At 44.2% G+C, this 17516-nt stretch overlaps 1 protein-coding gene across 1 annotated transcript in view; it reads left to right on the top strand.

Annotated features, from left to right (window-relative positions):
* Positions 1–16902, top strand: part of LOC127528755 (uncharacterized) — a 368716-nt gene extending 351814 nt beyond the window's left edge. Inside the window, exon 5 of the mRNA XM_051929488.1 lies at positions 16752–16902. Within this exon, the coding sequence (XP_051785448.1) occupies positions 16752–16902 (151 nt within the window). The remainder of the gene's footprint in view (positions 1–16751) is intronic.
* Positions 16903–17516: the final 614 nt, after the last annotated feature.

Genomic DNA, 17516 nt, shown 5'->3' with positions numbered 1-17516 from the left:
ATGAGGTGTTGAGTTAATCAGCCAGTCAGCTCTCTCTGTGTGCTTTGTGCGTAACTCGTTTTATTATCGTAATGAAGTCCGTCGTCGCCGTTGGCCTCTTTGCCGTCTTATTTCTGAACAAGTCGCAGTAGGAGCTGACGTTAGGTGCTTTCGTGTTCCATCGGGTCTGTTTTCATTTTCCATACCTGTGCAAAGAGCTGTGCAGCCATTATTTTTTAATCTGTCTTGTGAAAAAGTAAGTGCACCCCATGGACTTTGTTGACTTTTTCCACACATTTGAATTAGCAAACACCAGATCTTCACACAAAGAGAGCCTACAGGTAAAGGCGATCTCCTTGAAGAAATGACACATCAGATGGACACGGTGCACTCAGAATCTAAAAGAACAAAAATACAAATATGTCATGTGGGAAAAGTACGTCCACCCCTCCATTTATCACAACTTCCGATCCCTCAAATTAGGGTCAGGTGGTCCAGACGAGGTGTCCGTGATTAGAACCTCATTAGGGAGTCTGCAGTTTGAACCTGACTGTCTTATTTATTGAGGGTCTGGTGTTCTCTTTGATACTGACGTGTGTGGTGACCCAAAGAGCTCGTGAAGACCCTCATTCCTGTGGATGCCTGGCAAAGGGTTTCAAAAGATCAGTCATTCCACTGTAAGGGAAATCATCTGCATGTGGTGCAACTTCCAGTACCACTGCTAATTTGTCCAGGACTAGCTGCTCTAGCAGATTCAACCCAAGAACTGACCATTTGATACTAAAAGAATTCTCCATGAACCCCCAAAATGCAGGTAAGTTCTGCTGGTTACTCTTCTATAAGTTGGGGTCAAAGTGCATCAACAGTCCAATCAGAAAGAAACTGCACTAGTGTGACCTTCATGTGAGGTGGTCAACTAGACCCTCTTGAGTTTTTCACAGTTGATTCTGTGGTCCATCAGTGGTGTGTTTTTGCTCCTATTCTGTTCAGTGCTGGTCTGGACTGGGTGTTGAGCAGGGTGGTGGGGTCCAGCAGCTGTGGGGCATCTGTTGGTGAAGAGAGATTCATTGATCTTGACTTTGATGAAGATGCTGTGATCTTCACGGAGTCAATGAAGGCTGTGATTGGGGGTCTCGAGAGACTGAGTGAGGGGTCTGAGGGTCTGGGCTTGCGAGGGTCCTGATAAAAACCAAAGATCCAGGCCTTTATTGAGCTCTTGGGCACGGCCATCAGCAGTGTGTCTGTCTGAGTGTCGACCTCGTCATTGAGAGGTTTACTTATCTCAGCAGTGACATTCATGTGACTCTGGTGACTCTTCCTATGAAGTCAGTAGATGGATTGGGAGAGTATGAGGGGGTCATGAGGTCACAAAGGGGTGTGTGTGGCGCTCCTGATATCTGCAAAAGGACGAAGGTCCAAGTCCTTTAGAGTCCTGGTGCTCCCTGTTTGTGAGACATGGCCTCTATCCAGTGACCTGAGATGAAGACTGGACTCCTTCATGTGTGTCTCTTCAGAGAATACTTGGGTGCCACTGGTTTGACTTTGTGTTGCTCACAGAGTCCTGAATGAGGCACATGACCTGCCTGGTGAGGGAGCGTCAGTTATGGCACTATGGCCATGTGGTGCGATTAACCGAGGGTGGTCCGGCTCACAGGACCCTCATTGTTGGGGACCCGAGTGGCTGGAACAGGCCAAGGGGAAGTCCATGTAACACCTGTGGGTCATTTCCAGTTGGTGGGACTGGACCTGGTGAGGTTGCCAACCAGAATGTCGAGCTGTTTCATCGTCTTTCATAGTCTTTAGAGTCCTGGTGCTCCCTGTTTGTGAGACATGGACGCTATCAGTGACCTGAAATGAAGACTGGACTCCTTCATGTGTGTCTCTTCAGAGAATCCTTGGGTGCCGTTGGTCTGACTTTGTGTTGCTCACGGAATCCCGAATGAGGCACATGACCTGCATTGTGAAGAAGTGTCAGTTACGGCACTCCAGCCACGTGGTGTGAGTACCCGAGGGTGATCCGGCTCACAGGGTCCTCATTGTCCTCATTATTATCTCCTGTGGCAGATAGGGGGTCATTTCTGGTGGGACTGGACTGCGTGTCTACCTGGAGGGGTTGCCAACCAGGATCCCGAGCTGTTTTGTCGTGTGGTGGATGCGGCAACACGCTGCACCAGTGCATGCCCCCCCAACCTGACCTGACCTGATGTGAGGTGTGCCAGGAGAAAAAATTTGCTATCGAAAAGAAACATCAGAGCAAGGTGACAGTGTGCCATTGACCATCTAAGTATAGACGAGGCCTTCTGGGACAATGTACTCAAGACAGATGAATCACAGATAAGAGTAGACATGTTTGACAGCACTTCAGGAGAAGAACCTCGCACCAACTGTGAAGACTGGTGGTGAGAACGGGCAACTTGCAGTCATCGAGTCAACTCTGAATTCTGCATCCTGTCAAAAGTGTTCTTGAGGGGAGACCATGAGGTCACCCACCTGGAAAGGTGAAGTTGAACTGGAATTGGACCTTCTAACATGATCATGATGTGACACACTCCAGCAAATCCAACAAGAAATGGCACAGAAAAAAGAGAAATGGTGGGTTATGGACTGGATGAACGGAATACCATTGAAATGGCAGAACGTGCAAGAACACCCACAAACGTCCTGCAACTGAAGGAATTTGGCAAGGAGGAGTCGACGTCAGAAACGGGTGGGCAGCCGTTCTTCACACCGCCTTCGACAAGTCATTTCTACTACAACGGGCAATGCCAACTTCTAAGGCCAAGGGTGGAATTACTTTTTCCACAGTAGACAATTCCATCTATTAAAGTTTATGTTGAGTAAATGATTGAAAAGCAAACCGGTGTGGGTTTGGAAGTGAAGCAGATCACCTTCATCTGAAGGCACCGATTGCATGAAGATGTACTGTTTTGTCTGTCCAAACTTTAGTGTCAATGGGGTGTCCTTACTTGTTCAGATGATTGTCCAACTGCAAAGCTCCATTTTCAGCAGCCATGACCCCAGTGTCCTGTTAGTGTACTCTTGGGTCGTATTTCGTCCATCATGCCCAAATGCTAATTGGTTATTAGAGAAACCTGTTATTCCGTTCCATTGTCCATCCTGGGGTTACATTTCACTAGTAGTTCATATCTGGGGGGCAAAATGATGCAATTGACATCTGCTGGAGTTGTGAGCACATGCCAACACGCAAGGACTTCTGTGGGCGACCAGGAGATTAACTGGCAATGGTATGGCAGATACGCAGTCAGACGAGAGCAGAGTGGAAACTGCAAAGCACACAAATGTCTCGTGTGTTAGGGCAGAACCAGAAGGTGCAGTCGTTGAACGAAGCCAAAGTCTGAAACCCAACACGTAATCGATGATCTTTCTTTGAAGCAAATCACAGTTTGTGAGAGTCGAGGGCTGTGTGAGCGACAACACAAGGAACAGGCCTGTCTGCTCATCTCGTCACTCAGCTCAACCCCGACTAGAGATATGACAGCAGGTCAGGTCACATGGAGGAATCCTCAGATGATTCTACACTTATGGGGGTGTATTGATAAGGGGGGGGGGGGGACTTGAGAATTGTCTGCAACTGACCATCAGCAAAAGCAAGAAAAACTGCAGCAAAGAGCCTCTGTGTCCGATGTAATAGGGGGTAGAGGTGAGAGGGGAGTAGAGGTGGTCCACCCGTACAAGTACTTGGGGTTCCCATTAATGACAGGTGGGACTGGTCTCATAGCACAGAGGAGCAAAAGAACAAAGAGACAGCGTTCTTTTAATGTGGGAAGTGTCATCTTCTATAACTCTGTGATGGCCAGAGTGATACAGAAAGGCGTTAAATGACAGAACAGAGAAAATGTTGTAGCTGACCACCCAACTTTTTAATTCTTCTTCAGCTACAGTAGTGTGTTGGGCTGGTAACATCACTTCAAGGGAGACCCTCTAAATCAACTTGTTAGTTTGAAGGGCAAGGCAGCGTTATGGGATGCAAACCGGACCCCCTGGTGGTCATAGTGGAGGAGAGAATTTAAACAAAACTGAGTGCCATCATGAGCAACGCTGCACATCTGTTCTCTCTGCACTCACACTGAGGACTTTCAACCAAGAAATCATTCAGCAGACGTGTGTTAAAAAAGGGGGTCCTTTATACCAACAGTAGTGACACCTGTGTAGTGTCACCCTGGGGCTGTCAGGTCAAACGTTTTCTTTTTTTCTTAAATATTCTTCCTTTTTATTACTTCTTGTGCGTGTTCAGACCATAGTGTCTATCTATCTATCTATCTATCTATCTATCTATCTATCTATCTATCTATCTATCTATCTATCTATCTATCTATCTATCTATCTATCTATCTATCTATCTATCTATCATATAGTGCCTTTCATATCTATCTATCTATCTATCTATCTATCTATCTATCTATCTGTCTGTCTGTCTGTCTGTCTGTCTGTCTGTCTGTCTGTCTGTCTGTCTGTCTCTCTCTCTCTCTCTCTCTCTCTATCTATCTATCTATCTATCTATCTATCTATCTATCTATCTATCTATCTATCTATCTATCTATCTATCTATCTATCTGTTGTCTCCATAGTCTTTGATTTCTGCCATATTTATTCCGGTATACCTGCTGCCATCACTGTTAGCGGTGATCGTGGTCATGTGATTATCCAAATGGAGTCACGTCCTGTAAATTAAGAAAGACAAAATAAAAACCAAACATAACTAAAATGAAACCAAATCCAGACATGATTGAGAAAACAGAATTTTATGTCACCCACAGAGCCTGATGAAGCGCAGAGCCCCCATAACCCGACACTCTTCTGGGTAAAGTGGGATCACCACAGCTGTCCTGCAGTAGATGGAGGAGTCGTTTTTTTATTTTAATAATTATTAAATATTACGGTTGTCATATCGTTGTAACCGAATTTGCTCGTATTCTTTTAAAGGACTCCGCTTCAGTTGATTCCACTTTGCTGCCAGTTCTTTTCTTTTATGAATGTCTCTTTTTAGAGTTGATTGCTGAAAGACGGAAAAATCTGGAAACCTTCTGGCTTCCTTCTCTCTGACACGGCGGCTCATATATAAGTCTGACGGCTGACGTTAAAGAGGCGGTGAGTGAGCGGTCAGCAGTGCCTTCTGTGCTCTTTTCAAATAATTTATTGAGTTTCAGAAGTTCAGGATTAAATTGGCTTAATGGCCTGCACCTCCAGAGCCGTAAAAGCCGTAAGGGAATCTGTTTGCCCCGTGCTGAGTCTTCATTCACTTGGCAGGTCACACGTGAGCGATCTCAGGTGGCTCTCTGCCATCTCGCAACTCCAGCAAACTTCTGGGTTTGTGAACAAAGTGCATTCTTGATATTTCTTGTCGGAAATGGGCATCCAAGTGGCACCCTGAAGTGGGTGGCACTGTATGTTTGCCGCACTGGCCTGCTGCTGTTCTACAATTGCCATAGAGAGTGCTGATTTCAGAATGAATGGAAAATGGAAACATTATAAATCAGTGGTGGAATGCCAACTGTTGGGCATTATGGTGGCATGGCAGCTCATTTGCCAGTCTCAGTCAGGGAGTTTGTACTTTGCTTCCTTTAAAGGCTTGTAGTTTTATCTTTGATTTTTAATGCCCAAACACAGTGAGTCAGCATCAGGGTACCTGAGATGGGCGGCAAATCAAGACCAGACTGCGATGTTTGGCACTAAGAGGAGACTATCACCAGGTCTAAGTGCTGATACAGGGAACAGCGGAACAACATCAGTGCCAAGTTGAACAAATCCACAGCTCGCCGAGATGCTGATGTTACGTGTTTCTCGTCGGTTTGCTCAGCTTGTCATCTGATTACGCGTTAACGACGTTGAGGCGCCAATTGACATCTCGCCCTTCTCAACAGTTAACATCTCGCCCATCTCAATGAATGACTAGCAGCTGCACATTCCTCTGGATTGAAAGAGGCAGAGCACAGGGTAAATAAATACATCCACATGTAAACTTAATAAAAAATAACTGCAAATGTTCAGCTACATCAGACCGACATGAGTGTTGCTCTCGTTATTGTAAATGTTATTCATGTTGAGCTCCGGAAAGTAACGATGACGTTATGAGAAGAAGAATTGTCTCTTTCTTCAGATTAGGATGACCCGGGTGCCACGACCCTGGCATATGCAAGAAAAAAGTAAAGAAGGTGTTGTATGAAGAAGTCATACCACCTTGTTGCATACACGCGCATCACCCAAGCCAAGAGGTGCCATTTTATATTTCTTCAAATGAAGTACCCCGTCTCTCAAGGGGTGTGATGGTTGGGGGGGGGGGGGGGTATCCTTTGATAGGCGATCCTTAAATAGTTTTTAGTCGGCCACACGTGTTGGTCCAGTGTGCACCGTGCTCTGGCTGTTGAAGTGTTCTTCAAAAACGACGAATCCATAATCAGTACACAACGCGCCTTCTGAACGCACTTCAATATTTGGTGACTGTTTTGTCTTGGTAGATTAATATATATTACTCTACTTTCCCCTTTTGTATTATTGATATGTATCCTTTGTCAGAATGCCTAATCTCACAGACTTACCACTGTTTATAAGGTATTATAGTATATAACTTAACCCCAACTTCCCTTCTATATCTATAACCTCAGGCAATTAGGTGTAGTAAAAGACAAGCAGGACTTATGTTACAATTTAAACAATGGATTATTGGTAATATTCATAAATAATAACAATATACATTTGAATATTGGCAACCATACAACCTGATTAAATGGTGATGTGTAGTTTCAGGTGGCACACAGACTTGTTAGTTACTTAAAATGTCTTGAGTTAAGGCCTCATTGGTGCTCAGCTTTCTTCAGAACAGGCTGTATGCCTGTCTCAATATGGCTACCGAGCTGTGGTCTCCATTGTGTTGTCCTTTCAGTTCATCAGTTTGGTCTTCATCAGATCTTAGTAAGAGAGATATGCTTCTTCATGATCAGATGTTAGTAAGAGAGAGAGAATGTGGTTGAACAAGCAGATTTCTAGATTCTCTGTCCAACCCCTACAGCCAATAGGACATCACGATACTTAAAAGCTTCTGATCTAAGCCAATTCCAAACTGCCATACTTCAGACCAATAGGGGAATACAACATTTTAAAACCTGCCACCCCCCCAAGATCAAATGTCTTTATGGTTTTCTTGTGGGGGTTGAAAGACTTTAGATAGATAGATAGATAGATAGATAGATAGATAGATAGATAGATAGATAGATAGATAGATAGATAGATAGATAGATACTTTATTAATCCCAATGGGAAACACTCGCCAAACTGGTTTAAGGCACACACCCCCCCAACTCTGTCGTAAAATTCAAAGAGATCCATTCCTTGGGTTGTAAACATGAATGCTTCTTACTAATATTACAGTGCTTTGCCTAAATTTCAAATAAAGACATATAAAATATTTATCAAGTTATATGCAAAATCTCACATCACAACAGTGACGTCAAACAGTACTTCAGTGGCTGTGCTTTGTCTTGGTAGAGTTGTCTATTTGTCTGCTTTCCCCTTTTGTATTATTATTGTGTAGCCTTTGTCAGAATGTCTCAAATCTCACAGAGTTAGCAAACTTCTCCCCACCTTCCCTTCTTCATTTATAGTCATATGAAAACGTTTGGGAGCCCCTCTCAGCCTGCATGATAACTGTCCTTTCAACATTAAAGATATCAGTGGTATGTCTTACATTTCCTAGGAGTACTGCGGTGTTTTCAGAACAAAGATTTTTAGTGCCGCAGTATTTAGTTGTATGAAATTAAATCAAATGTGAAAAACTGGCTGTGCACAAATGTGGGTCCCCTTGTCATTGTGCTGATTACTTGGTGTGATGAGCTCGTTACGTCTTGAACTTTATAGACAGGCGTGTCCATCATGAGATATAAAGGTATTTAAGGTGGTCAATTACAAGTTGTGCTTCCTTCCCTTTGACTCTCCTTTGAAGAGGGACAGCATGGGATCCTCAAAGCAACTCTCCAAAGATCTGAAAACAAAGATTGTTGAGTCTCCTGGTTTAGGGGAAGGCTACAAAAAGCCATCTCAGAGGTTTAAACTGTCAGTTTCTGTAACTGTAAGGAATGGAATCAGGAAATGGAAGGCCACAGGCACAGTTGCTGTTAAACCAGCAGGGCTGGTAGGCCAAGAAAAATACAGGAGTGGCATATGAGCAGGATTGTGAGAATGGTGACAGACAACCCACAGATCACCTCCAAAGACCTGCAAGAACATCTGGCTGCAGATGGTGTGTCTGTGCATCATTCTACAATTCAAACATCTGTATGGCAGGGTGATGAGAAAGAAGCCACACACGGAGTCGCTTGTTGTATGCCAATGCTCATTTAGACAAGTCAGATTCATTTTGGATCAAAGTGCTTTGGACTGATGAGACACAAATTGAGTTATTTGGTCAGAACAAAAAGCACTTTGCATGGCGGAAGAAGAACATCGCATTCCAAGAAAAACACCTGCTACCTACTGTCAAATTTGGTGGAGATTCCATCATGCTGTGGGGCTGTGTGGCCAGTTCAGGGACTGGGGCCCTTGTTAAAGTCGAGGGTCAGATGAATTCAACCCAATATCAACAAATTCTTCAGGATAATGTTCAAGCATCAGTCACAGAGTTGAAGTTACGCAGGGGTTGGATATTCCAACAAGACAATGACCCAAAACACAGTTGGAAATCTACAAAGGCATTCATGCAGAGGGAGAAGTACAATGTTCTGGAATGGCCGTCACAGTCCCCTGACTTGAATATCATCGACAATCTATGGGATGATTTGAAGCAGGCTGTCCATCATATTGAACTGAACTGGAGAGATTTTGTATGAAGAATGGTCAGAAATACCTCCATCCAGAATCAGACACTCATCAGAGGCTATAGGAGGACAGCGTCTAGAGGACAAAAGGAGGCTCAACTAAGTATTGATGTCATATCTTTGTTGGGGGGGCCCACATTTATGCACCTGTCTAATTTTGTTATGATAAATATTGCATAATTTCTGTTAATCCAATAAACTTAATGTCACTGCTGAAATCCTACTGTGTCCATAAGGCACGTCAGATATTAAAAGGAAGTTCAGCCAATGAGAAACACAAATCCAAAGAATTAAGAGGGGGTCCCAAACTTTTTCATATGGCTGTATAACCTCAGGTAATTAGGTGTAGTTAAAGACAAGCAGGAGTTAAGTTACAACTTTAAATAATGTGTTATTGATAATAGTCATAAATAATAACAATACCCAAAGTTCAAGTGAATATTGGCAACCATACAACCTGATAAATGTGGATGTGGAGTTTCAGGCGGCACACAGACTTGTTACTTACTTAAGTGTCTCTAGTTGAGTCCTCATGTTTGGTCAGCTTTCTTCAGAACAGGCCACATGCCTGCTGTGCTTCTTTTCAGTGGGGTCTTCTTTTTCGGTTGATGGTGTGAGAGATGCTCCTTCGTCATGATGGTGTGAGACAGAGTGGGAGGGATAAAGCAAGCAAATTTATAGATTCTCTGTTCAAACCCTACAGCCAATAGGAGTGTCGTCGTATTTAATGGCTTTGGGCAACTTTAGTCCAATAGAATTCTGGTGTGACACACCTGCCCCCAATACCAGTTGCCAGCGAGGTAGTTGGCCTCCACTTTGGGGTGGATAGAGAGAGCCCTGCAGAGAATCACTGGCCAAACTGGTTTTAAGGCTCTTCGCCCGACCCTGATGTAAAATTACAAAGAGACTAAAAAGGCGGTGGGGGATTCTTAAACATCAAACCATTACTGTTCCATTGAATGATATAACACTAATGTCTAACTTACAAATAAAGACATACAAAATATTTATCAACTTATATGAATAATTTCACAGCACAACAGGGTGGCTGAATTTAGTCAGACAGGTTTACAACATTGAACAGAAAAACCTGCAGGCCGTCCTCTAACTCTATGAACGCCTGAACACATCTAATCTGTGAGGGCATCCATTGTGCACTCTGCTAGACGCTCAGCGCACTTCTACCTTCGGCATTTCCAACACGTCTTTGATTTTGCATGAAGACCTTCATTTCCATCCATGCACAATGATGGTTGAGAGAGACTGGGAGAGCCGTAGAGAGTTGTGCGCCGACACTCTGCAAACCGTTCATCGAGATGCCATCGTCATGTGACATCAGCCATGAGGCACATTTCCATTTGAATGGTGGCGTAAATAAGCAATACTGTAGCAATTGGGCTGAAACCAACCCTGGTGAACTTCATCAGAGACCCCCAAACAGTGAGCACACGGGTTACAGTTTGGGGCGCCATGGCAGAATTTGACATTGTAGGTCCTTAAGGGGGGAGCAACGGTCACCGTCACTTCAGAACGTGACATTGAAATGCTGGAGAACTGGAAGACATGGATGTGGTGGACGCCTGGAGCAACAGCTCATATGGCCTGCATGGAGATCCATGCAAGTTTTGTGGGGAAGATGATTTCCCTGCGTGGCGATGTCGGGTGGCCTTCACGTTCGCCTGATCTCGCTCCAACCGACACACTGACCTCAGAACCTGGAAGCCGTCAAGGATGCTATTTGCCACAAAATCGCCAAACGAGTTATGCGAGCGTTCAGAAACTGTCTCAAAGAGTGTATCGCTAATGATGGCCACCACCTTGAAGACGTCATTTTTAAAACACAGTGAAAGAAATCTGTTTTGTATACGCTTTCTTGTGTTGTAATGACATTTATTTTATCTTGTAGTGTTTTGTGCTGTAGGATGTGGTACTTCTTTTTGTCTCACACTGTAGAATTAGTAGTGATTAATTCTGTCATTTATGGGGACACAGATGATTAGCAGAGCCCAAGGACTAATTTGGGTACCAACCCTGCCACCCCGTTAAGTGGTGCAAGAGACAAAAAAAAGCAAATGTAGTGTCTGCTAAAGATGGCTCCTGTGCAAAGGGTCTGTCTGTAAACCTCTGTCCTTAAATGTGTCAGGCTCAGGCCACAGCTCAGACCACGCCTTCTGGGAAAGGGGTGGGGCATCTCGGAGCACTGTGGGCAGGGCCAGTTACCCTCCTGTTATCCACTTCTCAGAGTTGTGGAAGGTAGAGACAGGACTGTTGGCGACTGCGCCCCCTCTCGTCCCAGGGTGGTATTGCATACCTGGTCTGAGCCGATAAGGTGATCCGCGGGATGCACTTGTGTGACACACAATAATAGGAGAGCCTATAGCGGTCGTAAGATCACGTTTATTTTTATTTTGTGAGTTATTGCATTGGACGTAGGGCATTATTATTCAAATGCAGCTGGAATAACTCCAGACTGGAAGGTCAGCCTCACTTCAGATGTCATCATTATACACAGAAGTTCAATATGGTGTCCCGCAGGGCTCAGGACTGGGACCGTCACTGTTTTCACTTTACATGCTTCCAGTGGGATCTCTCATTAGGAAACATCATGTTAATTTTCACTCGTATGCAGATGACACCCAGTTATTATTTTCTTTTAGATCAAATGAAGTTTCTCCGATGTTGTGTTTAATTAGTTGTGTTAGTAAATTAAAGGAGTGGATGGATGAGAACTACTTGTCTTTAAATAATGATAAGACAGAGATGTTAATAGTTGGAGGGAGTGACGCTGATCACAACAATATTTTATCATCATTTAACTCAGTTGGAATCCCCATTAATTTCACTGAATCAGCCCGCAATCTACAAGTTATCTTTGACTCTAGCATGTCATTTAAAGCGCATATTACAAAGTTGTCCAAATCAGGTGTCTTCCATCTTACAAATGTTAGGAAATTAAGGCGCTTTCTAAATAAACAGGAATCTGAGAAATTAATTCATGCATTTATCTCTAGTAGGATTGACTACTGCAATGTGGTGTTCACTAGATGTTCAAACTGTTTCTCTATACAGCCGCCAGTTAATCCAAAATGCGGCTGCAAGAATTATTACAAGAACAAGAAAATACGAACACATAACTCCAGGTCTTAAATCCTTACACTGGCTCCCGGTTAAGTTTAGGGCAGATTTCAAAATCCTCCATTAACATATAAAGCATTAAATGGCCGAGGTCCGGCTTACTTGTCTGAATTTATCATGACTTACAAACCTGAGCGCACATTAAGATCTCAAGATGCTGGTCTGCTTAGGATTCCAAGGATTAATAAAATAACAGTGGGAGGTCGAGCTTTTAGTTGCAGGACCCCCCTAAACTGTGGAGTGGTCTGCCTGCTACTATAAGAGGTGCCCCTTCAGTCTCAGCTTTTAAATCCCGGCTGAAGACTCACTACTTCAGTTTAGCACACCCTGACTAGAGCTGCTGATTAACTGTACAGACTGCATCTCTGTTGTCAGTCATTTGCACTAAAACATAAGGAACATGACAGTTCTAATTTGTTACTGACCCTCACCTATTCTGTTTCTCTTCTTGGTACTCAAATATGGCACTTGGTGCCACGGCCCACCTACCAAGTTGTTTTGCCTGCCTAAGGTAAAGTCTAAGGATTAAGTCCAAGTGCCACATTTGAGTACTGAGAAGAGAAACAGAATAGGTGAGGGTCAGTAACAAATTAGAACTGTCATGTTCCTTATGTTTTAGTGCTAATGACTAACAACAGAGATGCAGTCTGCAGCTTCATTGGAGTCCACCTGTGGTAAATTCAGTTGACTGGACCTGATTTGGAAAGGCACACACCTGTCTATAGAAGGTCCCACAGTTGACAGTTCATGTCAGAGCACAAACCAAGCATGAAGTCAAAGGAATTGTCTGTAGACCTCCGAGACAGGATTGTCTCGAGGCACAAATCTGGGGAAGGTTACAGAAAAATTTCTGCTGCTTGGAAGGTCCCAATGAGCACAGTGGCCTCCATCATCCGTAAGTGGAAGAAGTTTGAAACCACCAGGACTCTTCCTAGAGCTGGCCGGCCATCTAAACTGAGCGATCGGGGGAGAAGGGCCTTAGTCAGGGAGGTGACCAAGAACTCAATGGTCACTCTGCCAGAGCTCCAGAGGTTCTCTGTGGAGAGAGGAGAACCTTCCAGAAGGACAACCATCTCTGCAGCAATCCTCCAATCAGGCCTGTATGGCAGAGTGGCCAGACGGAAGCCACTCCTTAGTAAAAAGCACATGGCAGCCCACCTGGAGTTTGCCAAAAGGCACCTGAAGGACTCTCAGACCATGAGAAAGAAAATTCTCTGGTCTGATGAGACGCAGATTGAACTCTTTGGTTTGAATGCCAGGCGTCACGTTTGGAGGAAACCTGGCACCGCTCATCACCAGGCCAATACCATCTCTACAGTGAAGCATGGTGGTGGCAGCATCATGCTGTTGGGAACTGGGAGACTAGTCAGGATAAAGGGAAAGATGACTGCAGCAATGTACAGAGACATCCTGGATGAAAACCTGCTCCTGAGCGCTCTTGACCTCAGACTGGGGCGACGGTTCATCTTTCAGCAGGACAACAACCCTAAGCACACAGCCAAGATATCAAAGGAGTGGCTTCAGGACAACTCTGTGAATGTCCTTGAGTGGCCCAGCCAGAGCCCAGACTTGAATCCCATTGAACATCTCTGGAGAGATGTCATTATGGGGTGTTGTGTGCAGAATTCTGAGGAAAAAAATGAATTTAATCCATTTTGGAATAAGGCTGTAACATAACAAAATGTGGAAAAAGTGATGCGCTGGGAATACTTTCCGGATGCACTGAAGTCCAACAACATCATGACAGTGGAGTTTCCCTCATCACAGGATTTCAGAATGTCGTGTTAGTGCCGTTTCTGTACTGTGACCAGTGTGGAAACCAGACTGGAATTTCTCAAATAAATTGTATTGCGTAAGGTGTGACTGAAGCTGACTGGCGACTACTTTTTCTAGTATTTTAGAGAGAAACGGTAGATTTGAAATCGGCCTATAATCATTTAGTATGTGTGGGTCTAGGTCTGACTTTTTAAGTAAGGTCTGTCTTTTTGTATCAAAATCATATTTCAATAAGTCAGAGTCTGATCCGTCAATAATACGCAATAAATAAATAACACGCATGGAGTGTTTGCTCTCTCGCCTGATGTTGATGCCATTCTAAATGTTTTTTACTTTACGCTACTGATGCACACGCAGGGACTCCACGTCAAGTCAACAAGTCTAACTGTCTTCCTACCTATAATATAACACTCAGTTTTAAGGACGTTTGCAGGTTTTTTTTCACCTTCTGCACCTGAATGTTGACTTTACAGTAGTTTATATCTGCCCTCAACCCCTTGTGTCGACAAAAGTCAACATCTGCCCTAAAAGAGTTAATACACGTAGTGGAAGACACTCACAAGGAGACCTCCATGACACTCTGAACACGTGACCAGCCCCGACCATTCAGCCCAGCAAAGCCCACCAGGAACACAGTGTGGAGGAGAGCACTAGCACCACCTTGTACTGCGCCCAGTTGGAAATGGCAGCCGAGTGATTTCTTAATTAGGAACGCTGGCTCTGCGTATTTTTACTGAAGATTAATTAGGGTTAAATTCCCGGTGATCCGCGTTTTTCTGTTTCTTATAATGTGCAATATAAATCCCTCCACGCATCGCTCGTCCCTTTTCGAGTCCGGATCACGCTGTACTTCAGTCCAAATATAAATATAAAATACGGTTTTGATATTTCTTTTAATGGTGTGTTTGTGCTCATGTCTACAGCCGTCTGTCTGGTTTTATTTTGTTACATTACCTACGTGCTAAGCCCACTAAACTTGCTCACCAGGGGCCTCATTTATAAAACTTTGCATTAATTCAAGCATGAAAAATGGCCACACCACAAAAACAAAAAAAATCAGATTTATAAACCTGCTGGATGCACATTTCTGCACAGTTTACCATTTATAAATCACAGTCACCTCGTAAATATGCACTTTGAATGCCGCCCTGAAACAGCCATATATGGAGCATGCTAATCAGCCTCATGCATATGCAGTCACCTGTTGCTGCAGAACTTTATTGGCTGGTAGAGCAGCCACTCACCTGACACATGGAGACTCCGCCCCCTGTAGTCAAGAGTGTATGAAAGTGTGAGATGATGTGTAGCCTTAGAGCGCCTGACCTCTGCCCTCTGGAGGGGGGTCACAGAAAGGTGTAATGTGCCAGAGTCTGAGCGGGTAGCTACTACCCCTTGGCATATGTAATGAGGTGATTGCCATTATAATGAGTAGTTCACGCCATTTGACACCCTGAGGGTTCAGCCAGTGACCTCACCAGCAAGCCAGCCACCACATAGAGCACCGTCACAACGTCACCTCAAAATGTGTGAAGCAGGGGCTGACCAAGGCCACTAAAACATGACGTTTGTCAGTGACATCCTGGATGACTTGTGCATTAGGGGATCGTCGCTGCCCACGGTTAACAAAAGCAGCGTCACTCTCGCTAGGTGCCCTAATTGGAATACGAGTGCAATTAAGTCCTCCGATTACGTTAGGAGATCCGGTAACGGCCACTAATTGAGTTTTGATGTTGGCAAAAATTTGTTTTATACATGTGGACCCACAAACCCACAGAAACTGGATATAGCGCCTCGCCAGCCAGTTAATGACTTCTAACACAGCGAGTATGACAGCGTAAAGCCTGACTGATATATGTCTGACTAGACAGCCAGTGACCTGAAAGGTGACATCAGGTAGTTGATATAAACTGACAGGAAAAAACCTTCTTCAGTGCAAATACACAGCATTGGCCCTCTTAAAAGGGAGCTGAAAAGCACTTTTGAGAGTTAATATGTTTATTATTGCCTTTCCTATCTATCTATCTATCTATCTATCTATCTATCTATCTATCTATCTATCTATCTATCTATCTATCTATCTATCTATCTATCTATCTATCTATCTATCTATCTATCTATCTATCTATCCATTTTCCAACCCGCTGAATCCGAACACAGGGTCACGGGGGTCTGCTGGAGCCAATCCCAGCCAACACAGGGCACAAGGCAGGAAACAATCCTGGGCAGGGTGCCAACCCACCACAGGACACACACAAACACACCCACACACCAAGCACACACTAGGGCCAATTTAGAAACGCCAATCCACCTAACCAGCATGTCTTTGGACTGTGGGAGGAAACCGGAGTGCCCGGAGGAAACTATCCTACCTACTATACTAAAAATCTAATTTTTCTATCTATCTATCTATCTATCTATCTATCTATCTATCTATCTATCTATCTATCTATCTATCTATCTATCTATCTATCTATCTATCTATCTATCTATCTATCTATCTATCTATCTATCTATCTATCTATCTATCTATCTATCATATAGTGTCTTTCATATCTATGTACCTGTCTGTCATGACTTTTTTAACAGGACATACACGTCACTCCCTGCCTTCTAAAGGCCCACAGTATATTTAAAGACCTCTGCTACCCTGCACAGTCGGCCTCTTTTCTCGCTCCTCTCGATCGGCTCTCACCCCTGTAGTTGTAAGTTTGTCTAACGGTCCATCATAAGAAGTGGCTCTGAGGCTACGGATCTGCTCTGTTATCCCGAAGGTTGCCAGTTCGAATCCCCGTCAATGCCAAAAAGAGATCCTACTCTGCTGTGCCCTTGAGCAAGGCCCTTAACCTGTAATTGCTCCAGGGGCGCTGTACAATGGCTGACCCTGTGCTCTGACCCCAAGGGGTATGCATAAACTAACAAATTCCTAATACGAGAAATTGTATAAGGTGAAATAAAGAACAAAAAAAAATAAAAGAAGTATTGTAACATCCTACTGCGTCTGCCTATCTGGTGACTTTCCTGTGTTTCTTTCAGTGCCGTAGAGAATCTTCCCATCAGCACTTTGAACCCATCTACTCTCATGGCCACTGTATTGATAAAAATGAAGTGCGCGTACCGCAGTGGCACAGGATTTCGAGACGTCCAGAAGGAGCTGCTTGTCAAGCTGAAGGTTGAGATGTTGTGATTGTGTCCTGCAATGGGCTGTTGTCCCATCCCGGTGGGCTCCTGCCTTTCACCCGAGTCTGCTTAGATGGCCTCTGGATTATCTCAATGCAGTGCTGGGCTCTGAAAGTGAACGCCTACTGCTGTTCTGTGCTGGTCCACTGCTGACTTGTGCAGCCCACCCTACAGCCCCGGTCAGCGGTCCCCCACCGTTCATATAAAATGTTCTAAGGTGGTGTCCATAATGAAAGGCTCCGTATCCTAAATAATGAACAGTAACAAACCTCATTTGAAGTCTAAGATACAAAGAAAATAAAAAAAGCAGTTGCTTAAATGAATGTTTAAAGAAAGCTGTCAGAGCCCAGCAGCGTGAGGCCGGCCCCAGCGGACTGGCACCACTGTGCTGATTAACTGCCAGAGAATAAAAATGAAGTGTAAATGGCGACAGGCTATTAAAACACTGAAGTAAGCGCCAGCGGTCGCCATGGCACTGCAGGGCACACCGCCGTTGTTTGAGAAATCCGCTCAATTGATTCATTTCTTTTTTAAAGCACAGCGGCAAAGCATAATGGGGCAGAAATATCAGATCCAGCAAATGAAGGCCAGCCGCCGTCCTCCACTAAATGAGTGTTTACT

The sequence above is a fragment of the Erpetoichthys calabaricus genome, chromosome 7 (genome assembly GCF_900747795.2).
Source record: "Erpetoichthys calabaricus chromosome 7, fErpCal1.3, whole genome shotgun sequence".
NCBI classification, from domain to species: Eukaryota; Metazoa; Chordata; class Cladistia; order Polypteriformes; family Polypteridae; genus Erpetoichthys; species Erpetoichthys calabaricus.
The sequence above is the reverse complement of the archived record's forward strand: the minus strand, read 5'-3'. Positions and strand labels throughout refer to the sequence as shown.